The sequence below is a fragment of the Schistocerca nitens genome, chromosome 1, assembly GCF_023898315.1.
Source record: "Schistocerca nitens isolate TAMUIC-IGC-003100 chromosome 1, iqSchNite1.1, whole genome shotgun sequence".
Taxonomy (NCBI): Eukaryota; Metazoa; Arthropoda; class Insecta; order Orthoptera; family Acrididae; genus Schistocerca; species Schistocerca nitens.
In genome coordinates this window covers 889834385-889857123 of record NC_064614.1, presented here as the reverse complement: position 1 = coordinate 889857123, position 22739 = coordinate 889834385, and the positions used below count along the sequence as shown (strand labels likewise).

The 22739-nt window shown below is 38.8% G+C and overlaps 1 protein-coding gene across 1 annotated transcript in view; it reads right to left on the bottom strand.

Annotated features, from left to right (window-relative positions):
* The window catches only part of LOC126191735 (ubiquitin conjugation factor E4 A), a 116008-nt gene that overhangs the window by 33106 nt on the left and 60163 nt on the right, over window positions 1–22739 (bottom strand). Inside the window, exon 7 of the mRNA XM_049932548.1 lies at window positions 1286–1445. Within this exon, the coding sequence (XP_049788505.1) occupies window positions 1286–1445 (160 nt within the window). The remainder of the gene's footprint in view (window positions 1–1285; window positions 1446–22739) is intronic.

The following is a 22739-nucleotide window of genomic DNA, read 5'->3' as shown; positions in this document are numbered from 1 at the left end:
TACAACAAGACTAGCAGTGCAGCCACAGTGTTCCGGCCCACATCAGGTACTGGAAACGGGAAGATAACACTTTCAACATTTTACTACATGGGAGCCAGTCACATTCAGTGCATCACCTCAAATCCATATGGATTTTATGAGGTATAACCACCACAGCTGTCTTAGGGACTGCTCGGACTGACGACAACATTCAAGTCACTCCACAGCAGGTTAGCACACCAAACATTGAGAATACTGAGAATGTGTTCAAGATGAGCCTTGATGTGCAACTATTCCAGCCAAATGACAAACATGAAACTATTAGAGGACTTCATTGTGGTTGAAGGTTAGCGTGAGGAATGACATGTTGAGCATGGTTTTATTTCTAGACATTTCGTGCAGTGCTACAAACTATCCAATGACATTGAACTTACGGCAATAGCATCACAGCTATCAGCTGATGGTTTCCTAATAATCATGGTTCCTTGGAAACGACTGCTACCAGTGAGCACACAGGCACAGACCCCCCCCCCTCCCCTCACTTTATCCATTATCACCTGTACTAAGAAGGGGGAGAGGAACACCAGCACTATGTTTCTTCTTCTTTCTGAGAAACAGTTCTGGATTGCAGCCATCCACGGCACGGCTGGTCATGCACATCTATACAAAGATAACATTAGCAACTGCAACCTTCGGTGACCTCCTTCTGTCAATGCTTTGATGGTGCAGGTTTGTAAAACATCAGAAAACAAGACTTTGGCAATGCAGCATGTTTAGCCTCTTGAGGGATAATGTCTTTGACTTGCACAGTTCAATGGGAAAAACTGTACTGTGCACTCACATTTGTATGTCTGTGTTTAGTAATGAAATGTGTGTTAATTGCAGTTATTGGCATTCCGTTTCTTGCTGCAAGCATTGCCAGCTGGAATTCCCACAAGCCTGAGTCAAAATCCTTCTACCAGTCACACACCATCATGTCTAACAATGATCTCTGAAGAAAACCCTGTTTCTGGAATGTATAAGCTGAATTATTGTTTTACCACAATTATGAAGGTTAGCACAAAACCAATAAAAGTATTTTTCTGCTTATATCATTGATTTTGTTTAACTATTACTCATACATGTAGTTCTGTTTGAGTTTAGGAAGCTATTCATTAAATTCTAATGGCTTTTCACTATAAGAAAAATATTGTAGGAGTATTTTCACAGAATAAGCCCCTGAATCTTCATACATTAAATGGCAGGACTGCAAACAAACAACTCTGGGGCTTAAATGTACAACTATTAATAATGTTATATGTTTTACCTTAAAATTTTTCTTCTTTGGTCCAACCAGATGACAAAGGAAATAATTTAGCATTGCAGCAATTCGATCAACCATTGTAGGATGTGTGAAAATTGAAGTGATTTCCGATGTTAAAAATTCCAGAGTATGTATTGTTTCACGACCTAAGATGTTATCAAACCTGTAATACAACAATTCATAAAAGTCATTACAGAATTCAGTACAAAAGCTTTTACACATAACTGTTAGTTTGGACCTGGAAATTGTCCATCCAGAATGAATATTTATTAGAACACTTCAACTCATGTGCAGCCTTTGTAATTTACACACCATGTGCTCTTCAAAAGCTGTAGAAAAACTGCAAATAGCATGGTTTCAGATACCAAAGGAGATATGTCAGTTCTTGAGTAATTCCAGCTCATCCAAAGTTTTCATAACGTTGGAAGGCAGTCAAGTTTCCCACCATTTTGGGCAATACCTCAATTAACCCTTAACTCATGAGCTGACTTCTCTGTAATGTATACTACAAGACAAGGTCTCTGGGATACCTGTGTTTAAACCAATATTTAAGGTACAATTCATTTGAAATTTTGAATTTAAGTTAAATAACATTTAGTTTTACAATTACTTAAGTGTTGTTTGAATACTACTTGTTGATCTTATTGTGATCAATTAACCCTGGAATATCACACTTCTTTTTTTTTTAATAGCATACACAAGTGAACTGTTAGACAACTGAATTTTACATTCTGAAGAAATATAGTATCTCTGTAGCAAGTAAATTTTCACTTAAAACTCAATTCTAGGGTTTAAATGTGCACATAAAAACTGCCCTCAATAGGTACAAAAAGAAAGTCTGCAAAAATAATATTCAACGCAGGGATCCACAATTTTCTTTATCACCACAGAGAACACATTTGATTTTAACTAGCACTTTAAGTATTTTATTTGAGAAACTGAGCAATGGCAAAATCGTCATCTTTTCTGGCTGTTTCTTGATCTATATCACCAACTTATTCGTCCATCCACTGACAAACAATTCCATCAAACTTAGGATAATTAAAACTAACGCATTTAAGCAAGCATATTCTGTACTAAACTGGAGAAAACAGGTATATAGTTCACAAGGTGCAGTCTAGAAGACTACAACGTATGTCAATAACACATGTCAACAACAAACAAAGAAGGCAATAATGCAGCTGGCAACAAAACATCATAGAATTGGCTATTTAAGGAGGGTAAGGGATAAAGAAGAATTTCACCAGAACAGACCTTGGAGAGAGAGTATGAAAATATTCATACCATATCTCTTGAGTTAAGGATTAATTGCCAACCGCAAACAAGATTTATTTTATTTCCTAACTATTAGCTGTGAGTCATGCCACACCGTCATAATGGCAGTCCTCCAGACCATATTGTTGTCATACTTCAGGAATGTTAAAATTTCATTTGCAATTTGACTAAATTATTCATTAAAGTCTAATTCTCAGTGATATTTTGTGGTAGTAGTGTCTTTTTTAAAATGAAGAAACAGCACAACAGTTGCTTGATCAACAGTCTTTTCTTATATACACAGGCAGTTTTGGAAAACTTATTTAAGTTCTATCATCTGGTGTAAACTGTAATAATGAAAATATTGTGTTACACGACACATGTCAAAATGATGAGAGACCCAGAAAAATCTGAAAAAACAAGACATCATGAGCGGATACCACACGTTGCCAGAATATTGATAATGTGTAATGTAAAAAAGGGGTAGAGGAATCACATATTGCATGGAATTACTTATATAAGCACTATAAACAAAACATGCTGCATGAGTGGGTACACAAACAGGAAACTGTTGTGGTCTTAAGTCCAGACTGGTTTGATGCAGCTCTCCATGCTACTCTATCCTGTGCAAGCTTCTTCATCTCCCAGTACCTACTGCAACCTACATCCTTCTGAATCTGTTTACTGTATTCATCTCTTGGTCTCCCTCTACGATTTTTACCCTCCACGCTGCCCTCCAATACTAAATTGGTGATCCCTTGATGTCTCAGAATATGCCCTACCAACCGATCCCTTCTTCTAGTCAAGTTGTGCCACAAATTTATCTTCTCTCCAATTCTATTCAATACCTCCTCATTAGTTATGTGATCTACCCATCTAATCTTCAGCATTCTTCTGTAGCACCAAATTTCGAAAGCTTCTATTCTCTTTTTGTCTAAACTATTTATCATCCACATTTCACTTCCATACATGGCTACACTCCATGCAAATACTTTCAGAAACGACTTCCTGACACCTAAATCTATATTCGATGTTAACAAACTTCTCTTCTTCAGAAACGCTTTCCTTACCATTGCCAGTTTGCATTTTATATCCTCTCATTTCCTAATCTAATACCCACAGCATCACCCTATTTAATTCGACTACATTCCATTATCCTCGTTTTGCTTTTGCTGATGTTCATCTCACATCCACCTTTCAAGACACTGTCAATTCCATTCAAATGCTCTTGCAGGTCCTTTGCTGTCTCTGACAGAATTACAATGTCATCGGCTGACAGAATTACAATGTCATCGGCGAACCTCAAAGTTTTTATTTCTTCTCCATGGATTTTAATACCTACTCCAAATTTTTCTTTTGTTTCCTTTACTGCTTGCTCAATATACAGATTGAATAACATCGGGGATAGGCTACAACCCTGTCTCACTCCCTTCCTAACCACTGCTCCTCTTTCACGCCCCCTCAACTCTTGTAACTGCCATCTGGTTTCTGTACAAATTGTAAATAGCCTTTCGCTCCCTGTATTTTACCCCTGCCACCTTCAGAATTTGAAAGAGAGTATTCTAGTAAACATTGTCAAAAACTTTCTCTGAACCTACAAATGCTAGAAACGTAGATTTGCCTTTCCTTAATCTATTTTCTAAGATAAGTTGTAGGGTCTGTATTGCCTTATGTGTTCCAACATTTCTACAGAATCCAAACTGATCTTCCCTGAGGTCGGCTTCTACCAGTTTTTCCATTCGTCTGTAAAGAATTCGTGTTAGTATTTTGCAGCCGTGGCTTATTAAACTGATAGCTTGGTAATTTTCACATCTTTCAACACATGCTTTCTTTGGGATTGGAATTATTATATTCTTCTTGAAGTCGGAGGGTATTTTGTCTGTCTGATACATCATGCTCACTAGATGGTAGAGTTTCGTTAGGCCTGGCTCTCCCAAGGCTGTCAGTAGTTCTAATGGAATGTTGTCTACTCCCGGGGCCTTGTTTCGACTCGGGCCTTCAGTGCTCTGTCAAACTCTTCACGCAGTATCATATCTCCTTTTTCATCTTCATCTACATTCTCTTCCATTTCTATAATATTGTTCTGAAGAACATTACCCTTGTATAGGCCCTATATATACTCCTTCCACCTTTCTGCTTTCCCTTCTTTGCTTAGAACTGGGTTTCCATCTGAGCTCTTGATATTCATGCAAGCGTTTCTCTTTTCTCCAAAGGTCTCTTTTAATTTTCCTGTAGGCAGTATCTATCTTACCCCTATTGATATGCGCCTCTACATCCTTACATTTATCCTCTAGCCATCCCTGCTTAGCCGTATTTCACTTCCTGTCGATCTAATTTTTTAAGCGTTTGTATTCCTTTTTGCCTGCAATATTTCTTCGTTACCCAAGGATTTCGACTAGCCCTTGTCTTTTTACCTACTTGATCCTATGCTGCCCTCACTATTTCATTCCTCAAAGCTACCCATTCTTCTTCTACTGTATTTCTTTACCCCATTCTTGTCAATCGTTCCCTAATGCTCTCCCTGAAGCTCTCTACAACCTCCGGTTTTTTCAGTTTATCCAGGTCCCATCTTCTCAAATGCCCACATTTTTTGCAGTTTCTTCAGTTTTAGTCTATAGTTCATAGTCAATAGATTGTGGTCAGATTCCACATCTGCTCCTGGAAATGTCTTACAATTTAAAGCCTGGTTCCTGAATCTCTGTCTTGCATTATATAATCTATCTGAGACCTTCCAGTATCTCCAGGCTTCTTCCATGTATACAACCTCCTTTTATGATTCTTGAACCAAGTGTTACCTATGATTAAGTTATGCTCTGGACAAAATTCTACCAGACAGCTACCTCTTTCATTCCTTGCTCCCATTCCATATTCACCTATTACGTTTCCTTCTCTTCATTTTCCTACCTTCGAGTTCCTGTCACCCATGACTATTAAATTTTCGTCTCCTTTCACTATCTGAATAATTTCTTTTATCTCATCATATATTTCATCAATCTCTTCATCATCTGCAGAGCTAGTTGGCATATAAACTTGTACTACTGTAGTAGGCATGGGCTTCGTGTCTCTCTCGGCCACAATAATACATTCACTATGCTGTTTGTAGTAGCTCACCCGCATTCCTATTTTCCTATTCATTATTAAACCTACTCCTGCAATACCCATATTTGATTTTGTATTTATAACCCTGTATTCACCTGACCAAAAGTCTTGTTCCTCCTGCCACCAAACTTCACTAATTCCCACTATATCTAACTTTAACCTATCCATTTCCCTTTTTAAATTTTCTAACCTTCCTGGCCGATTAAGGGATCTGACATTCCACGCTCCGATCCGTAGAATGCCAGTTTTCTTTCTCCTGATAACGACGTCCTCCTGAGTAGTCCCCACCTGGAGATCCGAATGGGGACTATTTTACCTCCGGAATATTTTACCCTCTTCAGGGACAACACGCTTGTCTGGCCTCTCAACAGATACGCCGCCGTTGTGGTTGCACCTAAGGTACGGCTATCTGTATCGCTGAGGCATACAAGTCTCCCCACCAACGGCAAGGTCCGTGGTTCATGCGGGGGGGACAATTTTACTATATGTGTAAATTCACAATGCAGTGGGGGAGGGGAGGGGGGTGGGACAGGAAACTATGTAATAGTAAAACCAGTCACGAATACTAAGGCCACACATAACCCATAGTGCAGGCACAGTATGAAGCACAAACGTAATTGGTGAACTGATATTGGAAGTAACAGTTGAAAGAAGACAGAACCATCACAACATTAAGAGGGACGAGAACCTGTACATAAAACAGTAAAAACGTGTCATTATATGCACACTTTAACGTGCTTGAATAAAACTAATATATTTTTATGCTACAGGCCAGTGTGTTCATTAATTGTATCAAGAAGATGGAAATGAAGACTTCTTGATACTTCAGTTTCTTGCAGGATATTGAGTATCCTTTCTCTGCAATGTATAGACACTTAAGTTATCGCTAACCTGCTACAGCTGATGCTGGTTGTCAATCAAATGCATTGTCAAATCTGATCTATAATTGTCTAGGTCTTTATGTTCTTTAAATCTCATATAAAAGTTCCTGCCTGTCTTGCCAATGTATTTACTCTTACACAACCATCACTCAATATGATACACTCCAGGATAGCAGAAAGGATCCTTTTTGAAGATTCACTGTTCCTTAACCTACTGATCAATTTTTTTAGTATGAAAAATGCTGGAGCTGTTATGGCTGACATCAGTTTCTTTCCAGCCCTCTCTGATGCATATCCATTCTTATAAAACATGTTCTTTTTCTCGACTGGATTCAGAGTCATTCTTTCCACAATCCTCACACTTCACTAGTACTTTTTAGTTCAATTTATCAATCACTGGCCTCAGGTACCCATTACACATGGTTGCAGCCTTGCTTAAAGAACATTTTTATCTCAGGGAGTCTAGAATGATCAAAGAAAAAAGAAAACAGGGAAGATTTAATTACACTTCTTAAGAATAAATCTCAGCAAATTTAGTTGCAGGCCATTGGTTGAGACCAAGAAGGTTGTTAATGTTTTAACTTTGGTCCTGGGTTTTAATTATTTTAAATTTGGTGACAAAGTGTACAGGCAACAACAAAGTCTGGTCATAAGTTCCCCAATAGCTTGCATTTTAGTACATATTTTTAAGTCTCATTTCAAGTATGAGTTTTTAAAGAAGTACCTGGAGGAGGCCACTAAGGTGGTATGCTTTTCTTGTATGTGTTCGCAGCTGCGCAGCACAGAAGTATGTTTTTTATGGAATTCCTGTAAGTAATTCCACACAATATGTGAGTTCCCCTTTTTATTGCATTTTACATTTTTGGGGTACTGGTTACTTTTGGTGTCCCGGCATGATGTCCATTTTTATCCTACTGGGTTCTGTGACAACAATGGGATGAGGATGATCTCAGATGGTTAAGTGATTTTATTTGTAAATATCACCCTATTCTCTATTTTAATTTATAATACTTCATTTTGGAAATTTTAGCTATGCAGTTCCTTATCTGACCTTTCAGACTTGAGAATCCCCTTCCGTTGCCATGCAACACATCAAATGATGGAACTGTAAGTGTTCTGAAACGGGTCAATAATTTGTCATATGTTGAGGATCTGTTCACAAGTTTCTTTTCCTTCAACAAAACATAGTTATTCAGCGGAGATGTGAAGCAGAATGTACTGATTCAGACCCCAGTTCAAGAAGTAAATCATAACTTTGCTTGCACGGGATATAAGAGAAATAGTTCGGTAGTTGGAGCAGTTCATTATTGACCCTTTCTTTTGTAGGGATATGAAGAGAGGCTTCAACCAGTATTCTAGCCACTTCCTAGTTTTCCATATTCTTGTTGTTGTTGTGGTCTTCAGTCCTGAGACTGGTTTGATGCAGCTCTCTATGCTACTCTATCCTGTGCAAGCTTCTTCATCTCCCAGTACCTACTGCAACCTACATCCTTCTGTATCTGTTTAGTGTAGTCATCTCTTGGTCTCCCTCTACGATTTTTACCCTCCACGCTGCCCTCCAATACCAAATTGGTGATCCCTTGATGCCTCAAAACATGTCCTACCAACCGATCCCTTCTTCTAGTCAAGTTGTGCCACAAATTTCTCTTCTCCCCAATCCTATTCAGTACTTCCTCATTAGTCATGTGATCTACCCATCTAATGTTCAGCATTCTTCTGTAGCACCACATTTCGAAAGCTTCGATTCTCTTCTTGTCCAAACTAATTATCATCCATGTTTCACTTCCATACATGGCTACACTCCATACAAATACTTTCAGAAATGACTTCCTGACACTTAAATCTATACTCGATGTTAACAAATTTCTCTTCTTCAGAAACGCTTTCCTTGCCATTGCCAGTCTACATTTTATATCCTCTCTACTTCGACCATCATCAGTTATTTTGCTCCCCAAACAGCAAAATTCCTTTACTACTTTAAGTGTCTCATTTCCTAATCTAATTCCCTCAGCATCACCCGACTTAATTCGACTACATTCCATTATCCTCGTATTGCTTTTGTTGATGTTCATCTTAAACCCTCCTTTCAAGACACTGTCCATTCCGTTCAGCTGCTCTTCCCAGTCCTTTGCTCTCTCTGACAGAATTACAATGTCATCAACGAACCTCAAAGTTTTTATTTCTTCTCCATGGATTTTAATACCTACTCCGAATTTTTCTTTTGATTCCTTCACTGCTTGCTCAATATACAGATTGAACAACATCGGGGAGAGGCTACAACCCTGTCTCACTCCCTTCCCAACCACTGCTTCCCTTTGATGTCACTCGACTCTCATATACAATGAATGCAGCACATCAACACCTTCCTGCTCCGTTTTTTTAAACAATTTTCCCAGATATGCCGTATAGACTACAGGATTTATAATTCTTCAGCTGTCAGATTGCGTTCTCTATTTCACTGTGTAAGATTGTGGCTTCCAACATAAGTTCCTCATATGGTTGAGTGAAGATACTGCTGTTAATGTCATTGTAGGGGTGCCAAGCAAGCAGTGACACATCTACATTGACAGGACAGTGATGCGAACCTGTAGAGTTTCTTTCAGTGCTAATAACACATGATTAGTGTGTTAACATTTACTGTTTCAGATTTACAGGTCAGTGTCTTCTCGACAGCCTCGTACCAGTGACAAGATGAAATTCCCTTGACTCATGTTGTCAGCTTGGCTCAGCTAATTACTAAGGCTGCTACTCCAGCAGTTGGCAGTCTGCAAGAGAAGCCATAGTGTGAGTGTGTGCCCCACACTGTTCAGAGCATCCTGGTTCGCTCTCTGGAAGATGACAATGACCCTTGATGACTGATCAGGATGTACTGCACTTCTCTCCTAGCCAAGATTTGAGCTCCCAGAACACACTTGTACTTCTTGAATGCAGCTGTGTCTGTTCAGTGCTCCAACTTCCCCTACCACTGTGCTATTCTGTGCAGGTGTGGGACTCAGATGGCTGTATGCTGAAGGCTGCACATGCTTGAAACTACGGAAGGTGTGTTTGCAACACGATACAACTACTTCTAACACAGGCAAATATAGCAGCATACTTTTATAAGCAGGATTTTATCGTGAGTATGTATTTTCATCTTTTTACTTTTTACCTTGGATAGTGCTAATAAGAAGAATAGAACTAAAATAAACTTTACATGCAGGCATTTAACAAACAGTTGTGATGTTTTATACATTTCGCTTTTAGAATATGTACTCATAATATATGTACAACTATGGTTCGTGATACAAACACATGAAGTTATGTAGGCTAAAAGCTGTTAAACCATAATGTTGGTAAGACTTCCTTAATATCATTAAAAAAAGTTGTTCACCCATTCGTTGACCCAGACACAGAAATAACTGTAGTGACTTGTCTATGCAGTCGAAGTTGTCTATCAGCTAAAGTTGGAAGTAATGACATACATTAGCAGCCAAAAATGAGAGCAGTCTGGCAAATAAATCAAAATCTGTCTTCAGTCATGCAATTTCTTGAAATCTCTTTGAGAACTCATAATCAAATGTTTCAATTAGTGAAACTTCGTCAGTCATGTCTTGTTCAGAAATGACTGCCTTAAGTTACAAGAAATGTTCCGTGTCATTAACTTTAAGCTGATTTTTCCATAAGATTATTTCACTTTTCTTTAATAGCATCGAGCTTGTCCACCATATCTGTTATCAAATGATTCTCCTTTTGTATTAAGACAAGGAATTCACATAATTGGTGATGCCAAGCATAAAACATGTTGTCATCACTATATTAATTGCTAACTCGCTTTTTTCCTAATGACTGCCTTCAGTTCAGCCAGCTTTCCCTGTCTTTCAGCGGGATACAAGTGCATAATGTTGTATTCATGGCTGGTGTTATAGTGACATTGCAGTAAGTGTTTTTCCAGCTCATAATAGTGCAACGGTATACGAAAAGTGAGACTATTCCCACTTGGAATTTGACAATTTCGTTTCTCCACTTTTCTTTTTTTGGACAAGTATGTAGAAGCCATAGTATTTCAAATGCAGAACATAAATCTGATTTAATGCAAACAGTACTGTCAGCAAACCACCTAGTGTCTGACAAGTTGACTGATTTGTTCTAGCAGTGTCCAGCTGCAGCCTTCATTTTCCTCTTCCTCCTCACCCATCAGCTCCACTTGCCAGTGGGTGGAACACTCTTGCTTGTGGAGCACTTTCTGGTCAGACCTGGCCTAGACTGTAAGGTGCAAACACAGATTGTAAGTGCATTTCTTGGACAGTATTTTCAATTTCAGCACCAAAGTCTCCTTGAATTACTGCCTGTCCCATGTTTGATTTTACTAAGTACTTGCTCCAGTTGCTGACAGAACTCCTTCATCCCTTCATCCAACACCACAGCACCAGGAGCTTAGTCTGAATGATGAGTTTACATGGAGAAACATTCAATTTGGTACAAGGTAAGAGAGTGGAAAGATAGCATGGAAATAGAAAGATGGCCACAGGAAGTTGGTAAAGGAAGTGGAAAAGGGATGAGTGGATAGTTGGAACAAAAGATTTGCGTAGTTTCAATTTGCTTATGTTCAGACAGGATGACCCAAATAGTATTGTTATTGAAATAACTGCTGATGTCACCAATGTTGATGTGCAGGATTTCGGACAATGCGGCAGTCACATCTGATGTGGTTCTTCACACAAGCTATACCACAGATGGTAGACGATTTGGCTGCTTTTACACAAAATCCAATGAAAGACAGACATTTTGAGACAATTTTGGAGTGAAAAGAAAAATAACTATGAGCTTCATTCAAGTTAGTGCCAGAAAATTCGCTTGGCAGTAACAGTGCTCTAAATGCAGGAGGATAGGTGCAAAATATGATGATAATTTTATCATAATGGGATGTAAAATGTCACTAAAATGCATTTTCTCTGTTCTAATTCTAACTTTAGCCCAATGAATTTTGGTGAAGTAAATGAAAAATACAGTGAATGTCAGCAGGGGAACTGAAACCCATCTGTGCTTGCCAATTTCTCTTGTTCAGTTGTGAGGGATACTGCATGTTGGGGAGGATGTGACAGACAGGCCAATAATGTATGACAGTGGTGTATGTACTCATTAAAACTTATCTATATGGCAGGGTAAATAACTCCTGTGATTAATAACAACCAAAATATGAACCAATTTGACAATTTCAGTCATTTTCAAAACTCAGCACATACAAATACCCAAATAAGTGTACTTTCATTAAGGATACAATAAAATTGATCAAAATTTGTATCCGCTACAGAGTTCCCTAGGGCATCACATGCCCTGACACCCATTAGAACATCATCTTGTAAGGAATATAGAGACTTCCTGGAAGGGCTATCTTCCAGATTCATATGCTGGGTAGAATTCAAATATGAGAGGATGCCAATTTCTTGAGTGTTTTCATGCTAAAGTTATATCAGAATTACTCACTTGCATTCAGTTATGTTGTTGATGTTGTGGTCTTCAGTCCTGAGACTGGTTTGATGCAGCTCTCCATGCTACTCTATCCTGTGCAAGCTTCTTCATCTCCCAGTACCTACTGCAACTTACATCCTTCTGAATCTGCTTAGTGTATTCATCTCTTGGTCTCCCTCTGCGACTTTTACCCTCCACGCTGCCCTCCAATGCTAAATTTGTGATCCCTTGATGCCTCAAAACATGTCCTACCAACCGATCCCTTCTTCTAGTCAAGTTGTGCCACAAACTTCTCTTCTCCCCAATCCTATTCAATACCTCCTCATTAGTTACGTGATCTACCCACCTCATCTTCAGCATTCTTCTGTAGCACCACATTTCGAAAGCTTCTATTCTCTTCTTGTCCAAACTGGTTATCATCCATGTTTCACTTCCATACATGGCTACACTCCATACAAATACTTTCAGAAACGACTTCCTGACACTTAAATCTATACTCGATGTTAACAAATTTCTCTTCTTCAGAAACGATTTCCTTGCCATTGCCAGTCTACATTTTATATCCTCTCTACTTCGACCATCATCAGTTATTTTACTCCCTAAATAGCAAAACTCCTTTACTACTTTAAGTGTCTCATTTCCTAATCTAATCCCCTCAGCATCACCCGATTTAATTTGACTACATTCCATTATCCTTGTTTTGCTTTTGTTGATGTTCATCCTATATCCTCCTTTCAAGACACTGTCCATTCCGTTCAACTGCTAACCTAACCTAACCTAACCTAACCTAACCTAACCTTTCCAAGTCCTTTGCTGTCTCTGACAGAATTACAATGTCATCGGCGAACCTCAAAGTTTTTACTTCTTCTCCATGAATTTTAATACCTACTCCGAATTTTTCTTTTGTTTCCCCCACTGCTTGCTCAATATACAGATTGAATAACATCGGGGAGAGGCTACAACCCTGTCTCACTCCTTTCCCAACCACTGCTTCCCTTTCATGCCCCTCGACTCTTATAACTGCCATCTGGTTTCTGTACAAATTGTAAATAGCCTTTCGCTCCCTGTATTTTACCCCTGCCACCTTCAGAATTTGAAAGAGAGTATTCCAGTTAACGTTGTCAAAAGCTTTCTCTAAGTCTACAAATGCTAGAAACGTAGGTTTGCCTTTTCTTAATCTTTCTTCTAAGATAAGTCGTAAGGTTAGTATTGCCTCATGTGTTCCAACATTTCTACGGAATCCAAACTGATCTTCCCCGAGGTCCGCTTCTACCAGTTTTTCCATTCGTCTGTAAAGAATTCGCGTTAGTATTTTGCAGCTGTGACTTATTAAACTGATAGTTCAGTAATTTTCACATCTGTCAACACCTGCTTTCTTTGGGATTGGAATTATTATATTCTTCTTGAAGTCTGAGGGTATTTCGCCTGTCTCATACATCTTGCTCACCAGATGGTAGAGTTTTGTCATGACTGGCTCTCCCAAGGCCATCAGTAGTTCTAATGGAATGTTGTCTACTCCCGGGGCCTTGTTTCGACTCAGGTCTTTCAGTGCTCTGTCAAACTCTTCACGCAGTATCTTATCTCCCATTGCATCTTCATCTACATCCTCTTCCATTTCCATAATACTGTCCTCAAGTACATCGCCCTTGTATAAACCCTCTATATACTCCTTCCACCTTTCTGCCTTCCCTTCTTTGCTTAGAACTGAGTTGCCATCTGAGCTCTTGATATTCATACAAGTTGTTCTCTTCTCTCCAAAGGCCTCTTTAATTTTCCTGTAGGCAGTATCTATCTTACCCCTAGTGAGACAAGCCTCTACATCCTTACATTTGTCCTCTAGCCATCCCTGCTTAGCCATTTTGTACTTTCTGTCGATCTCATTTTTGAGACGTTTGTATTCCCCTTTGGCCTGTTTCATTTACTGCATATTTATATTTTCTCCTTTCATCAATTAAATTCAATATTTCTTCTGTTACCCAAGGATTTCTATTAGCCTTCGTCTTTTTACCTACTTGATCCTCTGCTGCCTTCACTACTTCATCCCTCAGAGCTACCCATTCTTCTTCTACTGTATTTCTTTCCCCCATTCCTGTCAATTGTTCCCTTATGCTCTCCCTGAAACTCTCTACAACCTCTGGTTCTTTCAGTTTATCCAGGTCCCATCTCCTTAAACTCCCACCTTTTTGCAGTTTCTTCAGTTTCAATCTGCAGTTCATAACCAATAGATTGTGGTCAGAATCCACATCTGCCCCTGGAAATGTCTTACAATTTAAAACCTGGTTCCTAAATCTCTGTCTTACCATTATATAATCTATCTGATACCTATTAGTATCTCCAGGATTCTTCCAGGTATACAAACCTTCTTTTATGATTCTTGAACCAAGTGTTAGCTATGATTAAGTTATGCTCTGTGCAAAATTCTACAAGGCGGCTTCCTCTTTCATTTCTTCCCCCCAATCCATATTCACCTACTATGTTTCCTTCTCTCCCTTTTCCTACTGACGAATTCCAGTCACCCATGACTATTAAATTTTCGTCTCCCTTCACTACCTGAATAATTTCTTTTATCTCGTCATACATTTCATCAATTTCTTCATCATCTGCAGAGCTAGTTGGCATATAAACTTGTACTACTGTAGTAGGCATGGGCTTTGTGTCTATCTTGGCCACAATAATGCGTTCACTATGCTGTTTGTAGTAGCTAACCCGCACTCCTATTTTTTTATTCATTATTAAACCTACTCCTGCATTACCCCTATTTGATTTTGTATTTATAACCCTGTAATCACCTGACCAAAAGTCTTGTTCCTCCTGCCACCGAACTTCACTAATTCCCACTATATCTAACTTTAACCTATCCATTTCCCTTTTTAAATTTTCTAACCTACCTGCCCGATTAAGGGATCTGACATTCCACGCTCCGATTCAGTTATAGGCAGAACAATAAATGTGAAAACTATTATAGCTTTTCAAAGAAAACAGAAGCTGCAACTGAGTTTTAAATCCAAAGAGTTTGTCCACACATGGAGCATTCTCTCCTTCAGCATGACAATGCCAGACCACACACGAGTACTGACTTGGTCCGATCCCATTTTCATCTGCTTCCAAAACTTAAAGAACACCTTATAGGATTTCACTTTATTAACACTGGGAGAAATGTGTTTGTTGCCATATACCATGCTGAGAAATAAATATGTACAAATGAAGGACAAATATGTATAATGTTGATAACATTTGCTTTATTTATAAGTTTTAAGAGTTTTTGCATAAAAGATTCAGAGGCATTACTTTTCGGCACATTGTCACTGTTAAAGTAAAAATGAGAAAGACTTCTGTAGTGCAATGCAAAAGTATAAAAATAAACTTAATATCATAAATAACTGCAATGGGGAATTATTCCTTAACTGCATTAGATCACTTATGGTTGCAAACATATAAGTTCGGTATTTACTGCTTTACACATATATGAATTCATATGATTCATGCTCCAAGGAAATACAAGTAAAGTTACATAATACGTTTCATCATATAATTGGCAATGATTTGTATTATATATAAATTTTTACTTTGGCATTTGGAAAAATGCTGGTTTGGAAGAAACATACAAGGGCTACTCAGAAAGAAGTGAACGTTTTGGCATTAAAAAAAAACTAAGTACAAGAAATGCATTTTATTATATACATCTGAAAGAGCAACTGACATACTACTTTTCCACACAGTCACCAAACACATTGAGGCACTTATCGTAGCAGTGGACAAGGTTTGAAATACCTTCGTCGTAAAATACTGCCGCTGAGACTTCAGCCAGTAAGTCACGCCCGCCTGGAGTTTTGCGTCATCATCAAAGCGCTGTATTCCAAGCCAGTTCTTCATCTTGGGAAACAAGTGGAAGTTGCTTGGTGCAAGATTGGTGGCAGATGAGGCAAAATTTCCCATTTGAATGAATTAAGAATTTCTTTAGAGCAGTTTGCCGTGTGAGGTCGGGCATTGTCGTGCAAAAACAAAATTTTGGACGTCAGCTTTCCTCGGTGTTTGTTTTCAACTGCTCTTCTAAGGCTGTGCAACTGAAAATCGCGCCAGTTGTGAGGTGCGGTCTGTGATATGGTTTTTGTTGGCAAAAAACCTAAAACCTACAGAAATTTATCATGAACTGTGCGAAGTGTACAGAAACAACGTGATCAATGAATGTTCCATCCAGAAATGGTGCATTCGGTTTAAAAATGGTTGAACCAACATTCATGATGAAGAGAAGAGTGGACGCCTGAGCATTGCGACTGATGATGTTATCGCTAAAGCTGATGAAACGATTCCTGAAAACCATCGCTTCACAATAACGGAGCTTTCGCTTTCTTTTCCACAAGTTTCACGGACTCTGTTGTTTTAAATTGTCACTCAAAAGCTAGGCTACCACAAATTTTGTGCACGATGGGTGCCCAAAATGCTTACAGAGAACCATAAAGAAAAGCAAATGGGGGCAACGTTGACATTTCTGGAAAAATTTTTAAAGGTGCTGAGGAAGATAGAATGAGGCAACTGGCACTCCCCCCCCCCCCCCCCCACATCCCTCCATCTCCACCACCACACTGCTCGATCATGGAGGAATTACAGTGCAATGCTAATTATGTTTGTAGTTTTCATCCTAATGTGGTTACAAGAAAAATGGATAAATTATCTATGCACCCCTAAATTTAAGAATGAAACACCAAGAACATGCTGGATGGATGGAAAAATGAAACTGGCAGAATTACATTCACCAGCCAAACCATTATCAAGACTGCTATCTGGTGATACACGCCAATCACAACATTTCCCAGTAAAAGCAAACAAAGGAAAATTCAGGATGGACTAACATCAATATTATGAAAAGGATAGGTTGTAACTCACCATATACAGGAGATGTTAAGTTGCAGATAGGCAGAACAAAAAGATTGCTATACATTTGAGCTTTAGAGACAATGGTCATGTGTGTGTGATCTGTGAATAGGTGCTTATGTTCTCCACTTTACAAAGAAGGCCTTTAGGCCGAAAGATCAAATGTATAGCAATCTTTAAATGCGAATATTTTAGGTTAGGCTTTACCATGACTGTTACCGACATTAAATGAAACAACAAATTTACTATTAACAGTCACTGTTTATTTATCTCCACAAAATGTTTCAAAGGTTTAAACCTCCATCATCAGGTGGATTTACATGTGATGTGTTACAAGCACTGGAGACAGTGCCACAAGTTCCTCCAAAATATCATAACACAGCACACACGCAAAATCATACTAACAGATGTAAATCCACCTGATGATGGAGGTTTAAACCTTTGAAACGTGTCATGGGTGGAGATAAATAAACAGTGACTGGTAACAGTAAACTTGTTGTTTCATTTAATATAGCAGTCTTTTTGGTGTGTGTTTGTGACACAACGTCTCCTCTGTTCGGTGAGTAGCAATCTATTCTTTTCATAATATTCTCATTTTTTGGCAACCATACACAAGTACAATTCACGTTTGATGCAACAAATACTGTGCTTGAGAATTACATGACTATATTCAAAGTGCAAGGGAAAATTTATCTTCTGCATGATGACACCTGCCACTCTCAAACACAGATTACAAATTTCTTCAAATTTATTACATGGGAAACACTGACGAACAGTTGACACTGTCGATTCAATATGGGCACTACATGAGGAACTGCCACGACATTACAAACTTATTTCAATCAACACAATCAATTAATTCAATTGTTCATAAATACCCTTGAACAATTGTCAACTGGTGACTATAAAGTTGTAGTTAGAGCAGACAAAACAGCTGCCCGCCTAACAAGACAGTAGGTCTACAATGTACCAACAATTTATGAAGTGGCAATCGTTATAGTTGGTGAAGATTTTAACTCATGTGATACATTTCTTCATTGCAGAAATGGTGATGTTCAGGAAGTCTCAGAAACTCCTTGCACATACAACAGATTGCTATCCAGTTTTATTTTGGCAAGGAGAATATGGGTAACATTTAAATGTATAACTGAGAATCCACAAACATGAGAAAACGAATAAAAATGTCAGTGCCATGAATTACTTTATGCTGATTGATGATTCATGAAAACACTGAAAATCATATCTTAAAATGTCGACATCTGTGCCATCGATACATTGTCGATATGTATGCAAAAATCAAAACCAAACTCAGTCTTTACATTCAATTAAATCACAGGAATTTGCATTCTGAAGAGTATGTACATTTAAGTGATGCAGCTGTTAACAATCGCAAAGTGAATCCCAATTATTTCGGAAAAATATCATACTACCAGTCACATTAACATTGACACCATGGCACTTTCATGAATGTGCACAAGATGCAGTGACAAATGTTTATGCATATGAGCAGCCATTTTTTTTTAATTACATTCAGATACAGTCCTACTTGGGATGAAATAAAATAACTTTTGTTAACTGGACAATCATAACTCGACTGTCATGACATTTCCGTGCACGTTCACACAAAAATTTAAATCTTTAGATCTCGAGTGGGCGCACGAATTTTCATAACATGAGTAGACACATGGCGTACTTTGCACACACGTGAAAGAATAGCTGTCTTTATGTTACCAAAATAAACAGCTAAGAGCAAAATCATACTTTAATTTTAGCTTAATTAAAAAACAATGAAATAAACTTTTATTATATCATGGACGGACGGGCGTTGCCCACAGCAATGACCCACTCAAAGCATTAAACAGTGCAGCTGCATCAGATCCCAGCTAACAGCTTATATGATTATTCATTACCTCATAGACGAACGCTTCATTGTGGGATTGTGCTGCTACCTCATAATGTGGGTCATTTTCTTGATCATAATTTCTTCTGAACTATCTCGCTGTTTATTTTATATTAATGCTGTGTGATCTGAGGTTTTCCCGGCGTACAGAAATCTTGAAAATTTCTCAGGTATTCAGCTGTGTAGTGTCATCCAAAAGGTGTGATATTTCGGCAAGTCGACTCTAAGAATGCCTGAAGATGGCAAGAAGTCAGCTTACCGAAATATCACACCTTTTGGACAATGCTACCTGACTGAATACCCGAGAAATTCTCAATATATATTACTGCTGCTCATTTGAAATATCATAACATAATTTATCACTATGTTAGTTGAAGCAATACTGAAGGAGCATGTATGGGCTCGCAATTGTGAAACAACTATGGAATGGTGCAAAACAATTTGATTTGTGTTTGGTGTACTTTCTACATAAGCACACCTGCTGGAGTGTTAATGGGCTTTGTTGTCAAGCTCCATGTTTTTGGAAAGGCACGATGTCGGATGCACTCCTATGAATGGCAAAAGAGAGTACTGCCACATGCACACATTTTTATTTGGTTGATCAAAAACAGTCATACCATTTCAAATTGATCAAATCATCTCAGTAGAAAAACCAGATGCTGACAGTGATCCAGCCTTATTTGAAGTCATCACAGATAACACGATTCATGCTGCACATGATCAGGGACAATTCACTATGCATTTCTGATGGGATGCATGAAACAATACCAAAGAGACTTACTTACTGAGATTATCACTGGCAATGATGGATACTATCATCGATAATCAACTGGAGACGGCAACAAATCCATCACTTTTAAAGTACAAAACAATGATGCTGAATCATTGGACTGTCCTTATTCACCGTTACTCACAAAAACATACAAAGCACATATCAATGCCGAGCACTGCATTTTGATGAAATTGATCCAGTATTTTGGCATGGGAAACACAATAGCCTCCACCAAGAAAATTGATCATCAGCTGAACGTGAAGCAATATGGTGCATTTTATCACTTTGTTTCCACGAAAGACATCCAACGATGTTCTTCATTTGGCATTACACTCTGAAAACGGACAGCATGTGTACTTCACAAGGGAAAATGCACACACAAGAGTGTTGTCACCAGTGCCAAAAACATTAACCACAGTTTTCTCTTTGTTCAGGGATAATATATTTGCTAAGACTTTACTCTGAAACACCTACATACTAACATGGAAAGCATCAGCAAACAAGTTTCATCACTGCAAACAGGTAAAGTAGTTGCAAGACAGCCCAGTTTTCATTCGATTGAACGCATTAGGCTGCCCATACATTACTCACCAAAACAATGCAGAATGATTTTACTTGTGATTACTGTTCATTGTTGTGTATGGACTGACATCCTTCCAAGCACTGAGAACAGTAAAAGGTCAGGCATGTGCCACTTATTGTGAAGCTTGCCAAGATTAAACTTCCTTGGAAACAATGCACACTTGGACACTTCACTCACTGATGCATCAAATACTTCTTGACCACAGAAAACACGCACATTAATTGGAATCATATCAACAACGTGCTTCCCATCCAATCCAAAAGATCTTTGGGAATAATACAAGCCTACACGAGTTTGTTTATTGTATGGCAACAACAGCAAATATTGAGAAATATAAACAGTGTAGAATTATACATTTAAGGATTTAGGCACAAAGCTAATATGTCAAATTCTTAAAGTTAATAACTGAATAATACTAAAAAGGGACATTAATAAAATCACTGAATAGTCCTGGGTACTTTCTCAGTCTCTGATAATACGCTGAACTATTTGTTCTGGGCCATCCAATTACACGCTGGAGAGTCCCAGGTCCCCCAATTGTGCATCAGAGCATCAATCTTGTGTGAGCAGTTCTTATCCTAACCAACCGTGTCCAGTCGCTTCTCTTCAGATCAAATCCTGGTAGGTTGGGAGATGGATCTTGAACACCTTGATGTTTTACTGGTGCAGTGTTCAATCCCCTGCACACCACACTTCTTCAAGGTCAAACTTCTTGTTGCTTTTTCCCATTTTGTCACAGTGGAGTGTGTGATATCAAGTGGTCTGGAGGAGGGTCATTTAAGACTGTACAAGTTGGATAATCTTGGGGGTAGTCGAGATGATGCAGGTTCCTCCATTCTCAATCGGTTGCTTCTTGGCGTTGCAGTTCAGGTGGTGGAATGTTACTGATGGTGTGCATCCCAGGGATTGGTGTGGATTTTAGTGTACCCATAATAATTCTTACTGATTCATTCGGATGGATGTCTAGTTTCCTTGTATGAGCAGCGTCTTGCCATACTGGGGCACAGTGTTCAGCTACTGGGTATACTAGTGTCAGAGCTGCAGTCCATAGAGTGGAAGCTTCAACACCCCAGGTTGTGCCAGCCAGTTACTCTGTTATGTTACTTTGATTCTTAAGCTTTTGGCTAGTGTTTTCCAGGGTTTTTTTTATGTTAAAGACCAATGGAGTGTGACACTGAGGTATTTAGCCTGGAAATTGTGTCTAATCCTCTGGTGGCAGAAATTCACTATGAGCTGTTGTGCTGTGATTCTGTTGTTTAAGAGGAATATGCAGACTGCATTTGGTCAGAGTATCCATGCTTTGTAATATGTGTTGAGATTTTCTAAGTCTGCAGACAATATATTTTCTCCTTCCTTGAGTGTGCTAGTTTTTATGGCTATGGCAAGGTCATCAGCATAGCAAAACATTTTGCTAGTAGTGTTTGGCATGTCACTAGTATACAGGTTGAAGGGTGCTAGAATGGATCCTTGGGGAAGCCCCTTTTTTTATGGTAAATTACTTACTCTGTTTTTGTCTAACACTCACCTTGAATAAATGAATCGAACAACAAGCACCTTCAATCATGCCTTGCAATGAGAAACACACTTTGATGTCAATGAATTATATACAGTTGTTCAAATGAATCTTCCAAGATTGGTTCCAGTACAACAGATAGTGATTAATAGAACTATACATACACTTATAAGCCAAATAGGCAGACAGTATTTCCTTAATGTGCCCAAAGGTACAGGGAAATCTTCTCTCATTTCACTTATTCTGACAACGATAAAACCAAGAAAAAATATTGCAGTGACGTCAACTGGAATTGTGTCATTTTTTTGGAAGGTGGCCAAAGTGCATTCAGCACTGAAATTGCAAATGGATGCACAAATCACGAGACACCAACATGTGCGAGGGTTGACTGGTAACTCTCCAACAGTTGGCAGCATTGGTATGAGGCAGGTACTGGCTTGTTCCGTATCATCTTCCCTACAGCTCCAGTTGGCAGGAAGCCTTAGCATTGAACAGTTGTGTTGTTATAGTGTAAAGTATGGAACCCTGCACAGACGGTCGGTCAATGTGATTTAAGTAATGTGCAGTAATTGAATTCTTGACAGCAGAAGGTGTCACCCCAAAGGAGATTCATCAGAGAATGAAAGCAGTTTATAGTGATTGTGTTGATGTGAGTACTGTGTGTCGTTGGGCGAGTAAGTTTAAAAATGTTGAGGCGGGAACATCTGACTGCGTGACAAAGAGTTGGCCGTCCTGTGACAGCAACCCCCGAGTTTCACAAGCAAAATGTTGACAGATGATTCAGGACGATCGTCGTATCAGTCAGAGAGAAACTGCAAGCACAATCGGCATTTCACAAGAACGTGAGAGTCACATTATTACATTGCTTGGCTACGATGGGTACCCCGATGCTGAGTCCTGAAATGAAAGCGCACAGACTTGAAATTTGTCAGGAACTCCCCTCGTGTTACGAGAATTAAGGTGACATCTTTCTCCATTCAATCATGGGACATCATTATGCTTCTGATGAAGATGTCGAGAGAACTGTGAGACTGTGGCTGCAGAAACAGTGTGTCGACTTCTTCCATGACGGCTTCAGAGAACTTGTTCATAGTTGGCAGAAATGTATCCAATCAGCTGGTGATTATGTGGAAAA